At 38.7% G+C, this 15598-nt stretch overlaps 1 protein-coding gene across 16 annotated transcripts in view; it reads right to left on the bottom strand.

The window, feature by feature from the left end:
• Positions 1 to 15598, bottom strand: part of LOC107816080 (uncharacterized) — a 73591-nt gene that overhangs the window by 20630 nt on the left and 37363 nt on the right. For all 16 annotated transcript variants that reach the window (XR_012706687.1, XR_012706686.1, XR_012706688.1 and 13 more), the window contains 9 exons: positions 14765 to 14913; positions 14536 to 14663; positions 14396 to 14453; positions 14127 to 14224; positions 8820 to 8904; positions 4573 to 4638; positions 4433 to 4492; positions 3683 to 3769; positions 3409 to 3595 (listed from right to left, as the gene is read on the bottom strand). Coding sequence is in view for 13 of the 16 variants with exons in the window: in XM_075248218.1 (XP_075104319.1) it covers positions 3409 to 3595; positions 3683 to 3769; positions 4433 to 4492; positions 4573 to 4638; positions 8820 to 8904; positions 14127 to 14224; positions 14396 to 14453; positions 14536 to 14663; positions 14765 to 14913 (918 nt within the window). In the remaining 3 variants the exon portion in view is untranslated. The remainder of the gene's footprint in view (positions 1 to 3408; positions 3596 to 3682; positions 3770 to 4432; positions 4493 to 4572; positions 4639 to 8819; positions 8905 to 14126; positions 14225 to 14395; positions 14454 to 14535; positions 14664 to 14764; positions 14914 to 15598) is intronic.

Genomic DNA, 15598 nt, shown 5'->3' with positions numbered 1-15598 from the left:
CTATAGCTCCGGTTGTACCACCTACAGCTCCGGTTGTAGCTCCACCACCTATAGCTCCAGTTCCTCCACATAATCCAGTTCAACCTTCTGCAGCTCCACCACTCTTGATTTATCATCGTCGTCCACACCCAGCATCAGGCCCAGGTGATTCACGCCCCGCATCAGATTCTGCACCTACTACGGACTTGTCTCCTCTTAGTCAACCAATTGCACTCCGCAAAGGTGTACGATCCACACTTAATCTTAATCCTCACTATGTCGGTTTAAGTTATCATCGTCTGCCGTCACCTCATTATGCCTTTATATCTTCTTTGTCCACTGTTTCTATCCCTAAGTCTACAAGTGAGGCACTATCTCATCCAGGATGGCGACATGCTATGATTGGCGAGATGTCTGCTTTATATGCGAGTGGCACCTGGGAGCTTGTTCCTCTTCCTGCAGGTAAGTCTACTGTTGGTTGTCGTTGGGTTTATGCAGTCAAAGTCGGGCCGGATGGCCAGGTTGATCGGCTTAAGGCTCGTCTTGTTGCAAAAGGATATACTCATATTTTTGGGCTTGATTATAGTGATACTTTCTCTCCCGTGGCTAAAGTAGCATTTGTTCGTCTCTTTTTGTCCATGGCTGTTGTACGTCATTGGCCTCTTTATCAGTTAAACATTAAGAATGCTTTTTTTCACGGTGATCTTGAGGAAGAAGTTTATATGGAGCAACCACCTGGTTTTGTTGCTCAGGGGGAGTTTAATGGTTGTGTGTGTAGATTGCGCAGGTCACTATATGGTTTGAAACAGTCCCCTCGAGCTTGGTTTGGTAAGTTCAACACAATTATTCAGGAGATCGGTATGACTCGTAGTGAGGCTGATCACTCTGTGTTTTATCTGCATTCTGCTCCTAATCTGTGTATTTATCTAGTGGTTTATGTCGATGATATTGTTATTACTGGTAATGATCAGAATGGTATTACTAATCTGAAGCAACATCTCTTTCAGCACTTCCAGACTAAGGATCTGGGCAGATTGAAGTATTTTCTAGGTATTGAGGTCGCTCAGTCTAGCTCAGGTATTGTTATTTCACAGCGGAAGTATGCCTTAGACATTCTTGAGGAGACTGGAATGATGGGTTGCAGACCTATTGACTTTCCTATGGATCCGAATGCTAAGTTTCTGCCTGGACAGGGGGAGCCTCTTAGAGACCCTACGAGATATAGGAGGTTGGTTGGCAAATTGAATTACCTCACAGTGACTAGACCTGACATTTCTTTTCCGGTGAGTGTTGTAAGTCAATTTATGGATTCTTTTTTTTTTTTTTTTAAAACCCCTCCCAAATTAGGAGGATCTATAGTGTTTCCACACTTTCCCTCCAGCGTGACTCGAACCCGGGACCTAACGGTCGTAGGTGGAGGTGATTTTACCAACTGAGCAAGCCTTACTTGTCAATTTTTTTGATTCTCCATGTGATAGTCATTGGGATGCAGTTGTTCGCATTCTTCGGTATATAAAGTCAGCTCCAGGCAAAGGATTACTATTCGAGGATCGAGGCCACGAGCAGATTGTTGGGTACACAGATGCTGATTGGGCAGGATCGCCTTTTTATAGACGTTCTACGTCTGGATATTATGTTCTAGTAGGAGGTAATTTGGTCTCGTGGAAGAGCAAGAAACAGAATGTAGTTGCTCGATCTAGCGCCGAAGCCGAATATCGGGCCATGGCTATGGCGACGTGTGAGTTAGTTTGGGTCAAGTAGTTGCTCAAGGAGTTAAAGTTTGGAGAAATCAGCAAGATGGAACTAGTGTGTGATAACCAAGTTGCTCTTCATATTCCGTCAAATCCGGTGTTCCATGAGAGGACTAAACACATTGAGATCGACTGTCACTTTGTCAGAGAAAAAATACTTTCAGGAGATATTGTTACAAAGTTTGTAAAGTCGAATGATCAACTAACAGATATTTTCACTAAGCCTCTTACTGGTTTTCGTATTAGTTACATGTGTAACAAGCTCGGTACATATGATGTGTATGCACCGGCTTGAGGGGGAGTGTTAGTTTACAAATATGTATAGTGTAGTCTTGTCCCATATTGGAAGAGCAGTAATATCTCCTTGTAGTGTATAGCTATAAATAGGGACCTCTGGTATTGTATTTATTATCCAATATCAATAACATATTTTCTCTCATGCCTTCTCACAGTTGTCAATCATGTACCACCCCAGTTTAGGGACATTGACATATTTGTCAAAGCCCAAGCCCATGGCATGTATTATCCGCTTCGGTCCAACAGACCTCACGGATTTGCTTCTTGGGTCCTCGAATTGAAGAAAAAATGAGTGATCAAGAGAAGTTGTCCCTCATGATCAATCTGAACTGAAGTGCTACCAACTCTTCTTGATGATTAAGTAAATAACAAGGATGTCTACATCATCTTACGCTCGTCATCATCGAGTCCAAAAGAGCGCAACCATGTGAACTTGTCATATCCTATGCCTTATAAAGCTCTTCACTTTCCTCTTCCATTTTGATATGGGATTCGCCTACGGTGTCATGTGCACCCCTTCTTCGAAAGCTTGCTAACGAAGAAGCCCGACAGTCCTCTTTAATCCACCTTCATCAGCCCACCCTCTGTCATGGGCGTTAGATATAAGGAGCACCACTTGTATATTATTACTTAATCAAGTCAATGAGAAGTGTTTTCTCTTTTCGCATACATGAACAATAAAACAGATGACATGCAGGTCAAGTCATGCAATACCAATATACATTTTTTACTTTGGACGTCTCCAAAACATATCCTAGTCTTCAACTTTTAAGCCAACTCATATGCATCGGGTAGTCATGATTGTGAATAACAAAACAATCCAGAAGGCTAAAGTGGGTGTAGTCTGAACATTCCCTAAGTATGCTCTTCCAGTGATGTGTCTCATAGCTCATGTACGCTTTAGTTTTTTTTCTTTTAATACCTATAATTTTGAAGCAGAAGTTTGAAACAGCAGTATATAACATAGAATTCTGCAGGTACTTATTGAATAATAAGTTCCCCATAGTCAAGTGACCACCACTATAAAATTGTGGGTCCATATTACCTAAAAGCTTAAACTATTGGAAAGGACACACTTCCATTTACTTAATTATATCTTCAACAACCACGATAATGACAAGGAAGTCAAGAACATTTACAGCCTACCTGATAGCTAAAATATCTGATCCTATAGCATTTCAGCTGCAATGCGCCCTCTTAGTTTAAACAATTTTAGAAGAATAAATAGAGAAATAAATAAGTGACCAATTATACTTGATGTCACCTTCCAAAAAATTGAAACAGATAGTTATAAACTCAGAGCATACAGTGCATGTTTCATGTGTAACAACTAACAACAGATAGGGGAAAAAACATAGGAAAAATAGTTGTCAGGACATACTATGCACGTTATTGACTAGGATCGATAACATTCTCTCTACTGAGAAACAGATGCTTCCACTTTTTTGACTTGACGGTGGGCCAAAGCCACTCACAGCTGCAGACATACACTGATGTGACAACTGACGTAGAGCAGAAAGCAGTGACTTGACAGCAGCTACATGCATCAGAGCAGAGCTCTCAAACAGCTTCATAAAGAAGTTAACTTTTGAATTTATATACAAATGATAATAAGTTAAACAGTGAAATGAGAAGAAAAAGGGGAACTCAAGCACCTGAGAATTTAAGGAAGAAAGAATATGAAAATCACTATATTGACCAGAAGAATCTCTTGTAAGCTTTGGCACAGCTGTGGAGACCTCCTGCATCATGGTAATTAAAGTGGATGAATAAGTAGATTTTTCAGCCTACAGTGGTGACACATACAGCCATAATGATAGGGACAGCTAGTAAATTTTGATAGGTAAGAGTTGTAAATTATAGCTCATACTGTATTTTTATTAGCTGCTATGTCATTTCCAGAACCCATTCCCTGCTTACTCGGAATTGTTTGCTTGTAGTAATAGAGAGAAAACCGAGAGCTATTAAAATCTTCCGTTTTTCCCCTTACTCCAAACTATAGCATTCTATTTATCTTTTCCACGTTTTACTCATAATTAGACTGTTTACGTTGAGAAAAGAAAGGGCAGTCCGAGGAAGGGTCGGACCACAAGGGTCTATCATACGCAGTCTTACCGAAGTGCAGGAGGCTATTTTCACGGCTTTCCGTTGAGAAAGCCAATGAAAATTAAAAGAGGCCATAACTCAAAAGGATATGAAGTAAGCATTCAGGAACTGCATTTTTCTACTAGAGTTTCATTGAATAATTCGAAGCTTTCTATACTACAGTGTAAGTAACTCTTTAAGGACACTAGCCTATTAGTGTTGAAGTAGGTCAATTCAATTTTAGAGATTGGTCCAATCAATCTCCAAAAATAATAATTGAAGAGTAATTAGCCCTTTCCTTTGTTGACACCCAATATTACCTGTGTAGTTGCATGTGGAGAATGAATAGCTCGGTCAAGAGAAGCTAGAGTCTCCAGTACCTGCACATATTTAGCAAAAGCAAATATTAGGAGCTTGCAGTTCTAACCTTTCGGTAGATGCAGATGGTGGACTAACTCACCAAGCTCCATGAAGGACCTAAAACATTATGCAGTCGATGAGATATGTTGAAAAGTGTTCTTAGTGCCTGAGATACAGAAGCATCACCATAAGTTTCTGAAAACCCATACATCATGAAATAAAAAGTGAGAAAAATCTATTATTGATATTATATTTTAATTATAATACAATGAGCCCTATTTATACAATACATATCATACTCCTATTCTATGTGGGACTAGGACTAATTCATATTATTTACATAATTATCTAACACCCCCCTCAAGTCGGTGCATACAAATCATATGTACCGAGCTTGTTACATATGTAGCTAATACGTGGACCAGTAAGGGACTTGGTGAAAATATCTACAGGCTGATCATTCGACTTCACAAACTTTGTAGCAATATCTCCTGAGAGTATCTTTTCTCTTACGAAGTGACAGTCAATCTCAATGTCTTTAGTTCTCTCATGGAACACCGGGTTTGATGCAATATGAAGGGCAACTTGATTATCACACACAAGTTCCATCTTGCTGCTCTCACCAAATTTCAACTCATTAAGCAAATGTTTGATCCAAACTAGCTCACATGTTGCCACAACCATTGCTCGATATTCTGCTTCTGCACTAGACCGAGCCACCACATTCTGTTTCTTGCTCTTCCAAGACACCAAATTACCTCCTACTAAAATACAATATCCAAACGTAGAACGTCTATCAGAATAAGGCATACTTCCGTTGATGATACATATCTGCCCAGAACTTTAACACTATCAGACCTGATCATTGCCGGTAATAACAATATCATCAACATAAACCACCAGATAAATACTGAGATTTGAAGTAGAATGCCGATAAAACACAGAGTGATCAGTTTCACTACGAGTCATGTCAAACTCCTGAATAACTGTGTTGAACTTACCAAAGCAGGCTCGAGGAGACTGCTTTAGACCATAGAGGGCCCTACGCAACCGACATACAAGGCCACTAGACTCCCCTGAGCAACAAAACCAAGTGGTTGCTCCATATAAACCTCATCTTCAAGGTTACCGTGAAGAAAAGCATTCTTAATGTCCAACTGATAGAGAGGCCAATGGCGAACAGCAGCCATGGATAGAAAAAGGCAGACTGATGCTATTTTAGCCGCGGGAGAGAAAGTATCACTGTAATCGAACCCAAATATTTGAGTATACCCTTTGGCAAAGAGACGAACCTTAAGTCGATCAACCTAGCCATCTAGACCAACTTTGACTGCATACACCCAACGACAACCAACAGTCGATTTACCCGAAGGAAGAGGAACAAGCTCCCAAGTACCACTCGTATGTAAAGCAGACATCTCGTCAATCATACACAATGGGGTGATGACAGACGACGGCAACTTAAACCGACATAATGGGGATTAGGATTAAGTGTGGACCGTATACTTTTTCGTAGTGCAATCGGCTGACCAAGAGGAGACAAGTCCGCAGTACTAGTCGGGTCAGGTGCAGTACGTGAATAAGTTGGCCTGATGCTGGGCACGGACGACGATGATAAGTCAGGAATGGTGGAGCTGCAGAAGGTTGAACTGGACTAAGTGGTGGCACTAGAGCTAGAGGTGGTGGAGCTGCAACTGGAGCTGTAGGTGGTGAAGCTGGAGTTATAGAGGAAGAAGAATGGGAAATAGTAACTGAATCTCCAAAAGATGGAACTGGTTGCACCTCAAAAATATCTAAGTGATTACCTGGACCTGTGAAGTATGATTGGGTTTCAAAGAAGGTAACATCAGCAGACATAAGGTACCGCAGGAGGTCAGGTGAATAGCATCGATATCCCTTTTGCGTTCTCGAGTAACCCAGAAATACGCATTTAAGAGCACGAAGAGCTAACTTATCTTTTCCTAGAGTAAGGTTATGAACAAAACACGCGCTCCCAAAGACACGGGGTGGAAGAGAGAACAAAGGTAAGTAGGGAAACAGGACAGAGAATGGAACTTGATTCTGGATAGCTGAAGATGGCATACGATTAATAAGATAGCAAGATGTAAGAACTGTATCCCCCCCAAAAATGCAACGGAGCATGAGATTGTATGAGTAGGGTACGAGCAGTTTCAATAACATGTCTATTCTTTCTTTCAGCTACCCCATTTTGTTGAGATGTGTACGGACAAGATGTTTGATGAATAATCCCATGAGATTTCATAAACCGCTGAAATGGGGAAGACAAATACTCTAGGGCATTATCACTACGAAATGTACGGATAGAAACCCCAAATTGATTTTGAATTTCAGCATGGAAGGTCCGGTATATACAAAACAATTTAGATCGATTTTAAATCAAAAATATCCAAGTACACCTAGAATAATCATCAATGAAACTGACAAAGTAGCGGAATCCCAAGGTAGAACTGACCCGACTAGGACCCTAAGCATCTGAATGGACTAAAGTAAAAGGTGACATTGCTCGATTATCAAGACGCCGAGGAAAATGGGAGCGGGTATGCTTACCGAGCTGACATGACTCACACTCTAGAGTGGACAAGTGAGATAAACCAGGCACCATTTTTTGAAGTTTTGACAAACTGGGATGTCCCAACCGTTTATGTAATAAATCTGGTGAATCAGTAACAGGACAAGTTGTTGAAGGAAGACACGATGTGAGTCCATGTGATTTTGCAAGGATAAGGTAATAAAGACCATCTGATTCACGCTCGGTACCAATGATACGCCCTGTACTGCGTTCCTGCATAAAAACAAGGTCATCAAGAAATAAAACAGAGCATTTAAGTGATTTGGCTAAGCGACTAACGGCTATGAGATTAAAAGGACTACCCGGAACATAAAGAACTAAATCTAAAGGAAAGGAAGGAAGTGGACTAGCTTGACCTATTCAAGTTGCCATGGTTTGAGACCCATTGGCCATTGTGATTGTTGGAAGAGACTGAGATTGAGAATATGAAATAGTAGTGAAAACAGATTTGTTACCAGAAATGTGATCAGATGCACCTGAATCAATGACCCAAGACTCGGAGGATGAAGATTGGGAGACACAAGTCACGCTATTACCTGTTTGAATAACAGAAGATGTCTGCTTATGTGCTTTGTACTGAAGGAACTCAGCATAATCCGGTAAAGAAACCATCTAACCATTCAAAATATCGGTTCCCATTTTGTTACGACCAAACTTCTAACAACCTCCAAGTATAGACAAGTATGATGTCCAAAGAGAATGCGTCCAGAAAGTACTTGCATAAAATGTGAAAGACGATTAAACTTGCTGGAATATTTTACCGGAAAATTTTGATTTTTCGGAGATTTTCAGATCTGACCCAGCCCTAGCTGACTCCCAAAATATAAGAGAAACTACAGTTCACTGTTCAGTTATTGTTCACTGATCACCGAAAACACTGTAGCTCGCCCGGAAATAAAAAAGTCATCAGAATTTGGTGTAACCAGAATGGATAGACTCGAAATTCCCTTGCGAGCCAGCTGTCCTAAAGAAATTTTTTCAAAAAGTGGCCGGAAAGGGCTCCACGAGACGGAAATTTTTTTTTTCTTTGTTTGGCGCGTGAGGGCGCGTGGGAAGGTATTTTATGGGGTTGACTGGGGTTTGGTCGCCTGAGCCTAAGGAGTTGTGATGGTGTTGGTTTTTTCACAACACCAACGGAAAGTGATTTTGTTGCATACAACCTCTTAAGTCGCCGGAAAATTGCACGGCGACGAGGTCTTTCTTCCCGGAAGTCGCTGGAATGATGCACAGCGATAAGTTTCTCACTAATGCTCTGATACCATGTGAGAAAGCACGGGAGAAAAATCTATTATTGATATTCTATTTTAATTATAATACAATGAGCCCTGTTTATACAATACATATCATATTCCTATTCTATGTGGGACTAGGACTAATTCATATTATTTACATAACGATCTAACAATGCAGTCGATGAGAAATGTTGAAAAGTGTTCTTAGTGCCTGAGATACAGAAGCATCAATAATAACACCATAAGTTTCTGAAAACCCATACATCAACAACAACAACAACAACAACAACCCAGTGAAATCCCACTAATGGGGTGTGGGGAGGGTAGTGTGTACGCAGACCTTACCCCTACCCCGAAGAAGTAGAGAGGTTATTTCCGAAAGACCCTCGGCTCAAGAAAACAAAAAGACAAAAGGGCAAAGAAATTGGCAAAGAAAACCCATACATCAAGAAATAAAATTGGCTCTCCAAAAGTAAAATGTCAAAGAAATTTGCAATAGTTGCGCGCACAACAAACAACAAATACCTGCACATTCTTAGGAGTAAGGACAATAGTTTCCTTTGGCTCAAGCAATGCTTCTGACCGCTTAGACCCAGGAGATTGCACCACACTGTAGATTGTTAATAGCATATTAATTCAACGAATTGCACAGAACTATTTCAAAGAAATACTAGAACATATGATCGAACGTTATCATAACTATATGCAGCTTAAATGTGCAGATTTAGCCAACAAAACATAAATAAATATATACCTACTTCTGCATGAATTTGTGCAATTAGTTGAGCAGCTGAAGTCATTAGGCTACAGACTGCAATTCCTTAAGTGAGGGTTCCTATAATCACTACATCAATTGTTTCTCTGAAAACTTAGGACAGGGAGAGGATAGCTCATCATTATCTTTTAGTAGCTTGGCTATCTACATAATCCACCATTATTTCATTTCTGGGGTGAGGGTGTCAATGGAGGGCACGTGGTAAAGGCTTTCAGCCTTGAACACAAAAGAAAAACTTTATTTTCTGATTTAATTATTAATAAATATATCTACCTAAGATAGGAAGGATAACTAACATCCAGATTAAGGTAGGAGAATATGAAAAGTTTTCTATGACAGTGCTTCAATATGAGCTTTCCCATCCAGCAATAGTTCTTTTATTTTATAATATGAGGATTGATTATGGGGAATACTATAGTTGTAGGAACTTACACACCAATTGTTTCTATATAGTGATTGGGTGGATAGTTGTTCAAAAAATTTTTGTCAAAACGGTGATTGGAAATAAATAATATCTATAATTTTACTTCTCCGTGTACTACGAATAAAAGTGCCAATCGTGATCCTTGGCCTTCAACAGAAAAATAAAAGGAAACTTGGCCTTAGTTTTTGCATTCGAATTTTTCCCTTAACTTTAATTGAACAACTTTCATGATTAGGAATAATCACACGTAAAACCTTCCTTGAAATAAGATAGGAGTAAAAGTTGTCTTCAGAATTATTTAATTACTACAAGTTCTAACATGATAGGACTACTTCCTAAAAGTCAATAACCATAATGTAAAAAGTTGGTTTAAGAACAAAAGATCTTCAGCCTATAACATGGTCCCTATTTTTACCTATGTTACTCGGGACTCTCCAAAAATGTTGCCACAAACGTGTCGGATCCTTCAAAAACGCACTACTTTTGGAGGATCCGACACGCACCCGACGGCGTCTATGAAGAGTCCGAGTAACATAGATTTTTACAGCTATTCAACAACTTAAAGGTCTATGAATACCAGATTATAAGTAACTAAACATAATGAATATTACTCCTAAACAACATCTTTCCTTATTCTATCAAATATACTTGGTGACTATCAAATTTATCTCAAGACCAATGATGGTGAAAAATACTAGAGAGACAAGTAGAAATTTTTATAACCTAATAAGCTACAAAATACAGTTTACAACTTTATGTGAGAGGTAACCGGCAAAAAAAAAAGAAAGGAAGAAAGAAAACAAGACTACCGGTACACAAAATGAAGAATGATCAAGAATTCAATTCGTTTTATCAGTGGTGCTCAACTTCTTCTGAATACAAATGACATTTTTATAAGAAATTTTTTAACAAGTGACAAAAATAAATTAGATTATATATCAAGTTGACATGGTGTTAATAAGCAAAGCTGAGTGAAAGATATAGTTTATTGATTCAAAATTTGAATAAAATAATAGTCATTTTTAGAATAACATTTATCAATCTATTATATTAGTGAAATAATGAAAGCTGAATTAACCATTATGCCTCAAGTTGGTTTCGGTACGATAGCCCCATCCATGTTGCCTCAAGTTGGTTTCGGTAGATTATCTATGTTTTCAATTATCATATGCCTAGATTTGATTGTCACGATAATATGGACAGAAAGGGAGTCATTGATTTTCAACCCCCTTCTAAGGCACGCGACCCTTCCTCTATTATCAAGATTTTTCTCAGTTTCAAGTGTCACACGAGCTTCCTGGATTTTCTAGCCCCCTAGAGCAAAGGTTGTCCCTTTTATTACCATCGTAGTCTCCCTCGAAAGACTCCCTTTGCCTCAACGTGATGATAAACTTCTTTTCACTTTTTGTGGGCGTGAATTATTTTTGCTAGTGAACTGGTTTAACTTGTTTTGTCAGACCGATACACTAATCCAAGGGCATACAGGTCTTTTTTTTTTCTTTTATAGATTCCTTCCTCGCCAATACTTCGAACTCCCGGACATCTGCTCTTCCTCCACTTGCCATTACCGGCTCATCCACCATACCTAAGAGTTTTCCAGCCTCCTTCATCACTCGCCTCACCCCTTCTACCTCTCCATTTCTTCTCCTCCCATATCCCTCTCTCTTCTCCCCTTGTCCCTACCTCCATTACTCCCCTACCCAGTAATACTTTGGTGCAGAACTCTCGGTACAAATGTAACCTATACCCATGCTCACAATCGTCAACAACTATTTCCACTGGGATTCTCCCTCCCACTCCTTACATAGATTCTAACCATAGACATGTGGGCCATACTACATAATACATTCACGTACCTCCGAGATATGTCCCCAATCATCTCAAGCAGATCTAGGCACCGTAGATGCACGGAAACTCAAACTATGTTAACAACCACAATCTCCTTTTGTTGCTTGTCTACTATACACCCCGTCAACTTCTCCATCTTTTTAGTTTCACGAAGTTGCTTCGCGTCCACCTTTCGCTTCCATACAATATTAGGTTCGGTAAATATGAGATAATTTATTTAACAACCAATTGTCCTTGTCTTCTAAGATCACTATGAGGCTCCCAAAAACCTAGTAAAATCTTGACTTTCAGATCAATGAAAATATCAACAAGCCTGTAATTTGGCATCCCTATTTCCTCAAGAATGTCAAGAGCATACTTCTGGAAACCTTAATGCCTAGAAAATATCGTAATATACCTAGGTCTTTGGTTTGAATATGAACTATGTCATCAACATATACCACAAAACAAATGCACCGATTTGGAGTAGAATGTTGATAGAGAACATAATGATTAATTTCACGAAGAGTCATGCCAAACTCCTGAACAATTGTACTAAACTAACCAAACCATGCTCTAAGTGACAACTTCAAGATATATAAGAATGGCGTAACCAACACACAAGATTTCTATACTCCCTCTGAACAACAAAATTTGGTGGTTCTTCCATATATACTTTATCCTCAAGATCAATATGAATTATTCTCGTGTCTAAATGATAAAGAGGTCAATGGCGATTAGTAGACATTGATATAAAAAAGACGAATTGAGCAATTTTAGCCAATGCAGCGAACATATCACCATTATCAAGTCCAAGTATTTGAGTATATCTTTTCGCAACTAAATGAGCAATTTTAGCTACGGGAGTGAACATATCACCATAATCAAGTCCAAATATCTTCCATCACCATAATCAAGTCCACATATCTTAGTATATCCTTTGCAACTAAATAAACCTAGGAAAAAATAACTTTAATATTGAATGTATTGCTAGAATATCAATAGAATATGTGTCTAGATTCATATATGTCTAGTTCAGTGTACTTTAAGAAGGAAAATCTTATAAAATATTCTATAGGATATCTTAGGATATTATATATTTAATTATAAAAAAAATTCTCATCTTCTTTATAACTTTATTAGCATAGAGATTCATCACCTACCATATGTACGTAACATGACACTCCTATTATAGGAGAACCTCTTGCACATTGTTACTTAATTAAACTAATGACAAGTTTATTTCTATTGTCACGTGATGTAAGAGCCTCTACGATCTTCATAGAGACTCAAATAACTTCTACTGCCGACCGGTTTGTCAAACCAGCCCAACCAAATTTTTCTTCTTTTCTTCTTTCTATCGGTGTCTGGCATTGTTCCTCAACAATGACCGTCAGTGCTACTTTCTGGATGACCATTCAAACGTGATACCTCTCTCCAAAGAGATAAGTTGGATCAGGCACAAAGCGAGGAGCAACACCAATCATTGGAGAGAGGAGGGTTGTGGTTGCCAAAAATAGAAAATGAGGAAGAACATTAGCCAAGTAGGCGAAGTACATGCTCATATATGGAAGCTACTTGAGATATTACCAAAATCTAAAAGTTTGATACCGTGTTAAAGGGAGAAGAACCTCTTATTGACTCAATCTTAATTACCAACGTAAATGAGAAGCTCCTTATTAAGATTCATAGCTATGTACATAACGTTAGGTAACCATTCTTAATGTCTAGTTAGATAAGTAATATCAACATTAATGAAAAATGCGCTTAAGCCCTAGAGCGAGGCGTAAAATATGTTGAGTGATTCGCTCGGCTTAGCGGGCGCTTCAGTGTCGTCATCAAGGCTCAAAGGCATACTTTTCCTTGCTAATGAGTGTAATCCTAAAGAGGCGACGTGAAACAATTGATTTTTTACTTTATCGTATTTTTCTTCAATTTCTTAGTCCATATATTTGTTATTCATATTTATAATTATTAGTCTTGGGACGTATTGGTATTTTTTTCCTCCATTTGTGGCTTTCTTCATTAAATTCATGTTTCATTTAAAGTGAATAGTTTACAAATAAATAAAAAATATCCCAACATTTCCTATGGAATATTCTTGTAATATTTTTTTAATTCAAGATTAATGAATTTGGACATATTTGAATCTAGGCACATATTCTTTTAATAATCAACAACGATTCTTTCCTATTTTAGGACGTGTATACACTATTAAGAACACCAATAGCTTAAGGGAATAATCAATGTTCTACAATTTTCTTATATTTTTAATATGATAAAACCCACCCCAAGACCCCCTACCCAGGAGGCAAACATTAGCACTGTACTCCCTTGGTAATTCAAACCCCCATGGTTGAAGGAGGAAGGCCATTTCACAAGGCTAACCCACCCTTGTAGATAACCAAGCAGTACATTCTTCCCTAATTCTGTTCTTCCTTTCACTTCCTCTAAAAGACATTATTTTTTCAGGATATTGTGCAAGACATTTTGAAGCTAAAGATAACCACTTGCCAAGTCACCTTTGAGACCCTTGGTCTTGGCTTGACAATTACTGTAGTAAACAAGCCACTGATTAGGATGCACATACAACTGTTTTGAAGAACTAAGCATATAGAAAGTGCAAGTGTCGGCAGGCACCTTGAGAACTTACAGAAGATTAGAAAGCATGATTAATGAATGAGAAAATAACCTCTACAAGATTCAATGTCCAATCAATTATGAAGGAAAAAGGTTCAGTAAATTTATTTCATAATAAGTAAAGAAAGTTGTGGCTAAAACAGGAAAAGTTCCCATTGGAATTTACCTCCTCTTCTCAACTTCAACAGGTATGCCAATTGTGAATTTGCAAAGGGATGCAAGAAAAGAATTTAAAGGCTCTACAGCATGAAGAATTCCACAGGCCTGAGCAACAAGAAGTTCTGGTCATCATCACAAATTGGAGAAAACTAAGCAGTTGGTCAAGAACATAACACCAATCCCTCTTGCTCTCAAAAGTTGTACAAAAGTCAACTAGAGGCCAATTTTGCAGGAACTCATACAATAGGAAGAAATTTAAATTTGACCAAATATTACCTGAGTAAATGCTTGATAGCCTTTCAGTATTTCCAAAATAATAGCCTCTCCCTGAGACCTACAATGTACATCACAGGTGAAAATAAGTACATATAGCATTTTCTTGAAGGTTCATTCATAGACATGAAAATTTTACATACTTTGCCAAGATGAATGACAAAGCATCAAGAATGGTCAACCACAGAGAATCAACCATTGATACACAAAGAAGTGCAGTTCTCCCAGTGAGTTTTGCTGGTGGATCAGATTCACATCTTGGAGAGTCAAGCTGGTCACACCAAGACAACAAGTATGTCATGTGACTAGTTGCCTTTCAGAATAATTATGTCACTCCAAGACAAAATATGAAATAGTAACTTGACTAATTACCTCACCCGTGTCAACTGCCTCATCTGTTAAAGTAGCCACAGTGAAAACGACTCCTAGCAGACCCTCAATTGCTAAAGTTATTGCATGTGCTTCACTTGCAACTAAAACAGCAGCATTGGATGCGTCGCTATCTAAGCTCCACTCAATCCCTACCAGCCATATTGCTTAGTGATTAGTGTTATTAGTTAAAATAAAAAAAATGCTAGTGAGACAAAGATAAGGGTGAGCAAGGTATAACAGAGGGAATTGACTCCCTGCCCCACATCCAATTGGAGCTCAAAGTCTAACCACCTATCAAAAGGAGGACGAAAACTGACAAAAGAAAACCTAAAACATCCATTTATTGCTCTGAAATAGGAACTGAAATGGCATTTAATCTTCCTCAGAATTTTTGCATCACTAAGGCCTCATTTGTTTGCACTTAATGGAGGACTGAATCTTAATCATTCAGATCTCAGACATTAAGTGCGTTTGTTTTTAAAGTCTAAATTTTAATTATTCAGATCTTAATCATTAAGTGTATTTATTTTTTTTACTGCACAACCACTTAATGGGTCTGAATAGGCCTGTATGATTAAGATCTATAACAGAGACTTAATTTCATTAAGATGCTATCATCCATGCATATCCATTATTATTTGCCGCCAACGCCTACTATTATCAACTACCACCATGCCGCCACCACTACCACCACCATCCTCAATCATAGCCGCCACCATTATCGACTACCACCACGCACCATCCCCACCACTCTCACCACCATCATTCTCAACCACAACCAACACGCATCCACCTCAACTACCACAACTAACCACCCCATCACCATCAATAACC

Source organism: Nicotiana tabacum, chromosome 24 (assembly GCF_000715075.1).
Source record: "Nicotiana tabacum cultivar K326 chromosome 24, ASM71507v2, whole genome shotgun sequence".
Lineage (NCBI taxonomy): Eukaryota > Viridiplantae > Streptophyta > Magnoliopsida > Solanales > Solanaceae > Nicotiana > Nicotiana tabacum.
The sequence above is the reverse complement of the archived record's forward strand: the minus strand, read 5'-3'. Positions and strand labels throughout refer to the sequence as shown.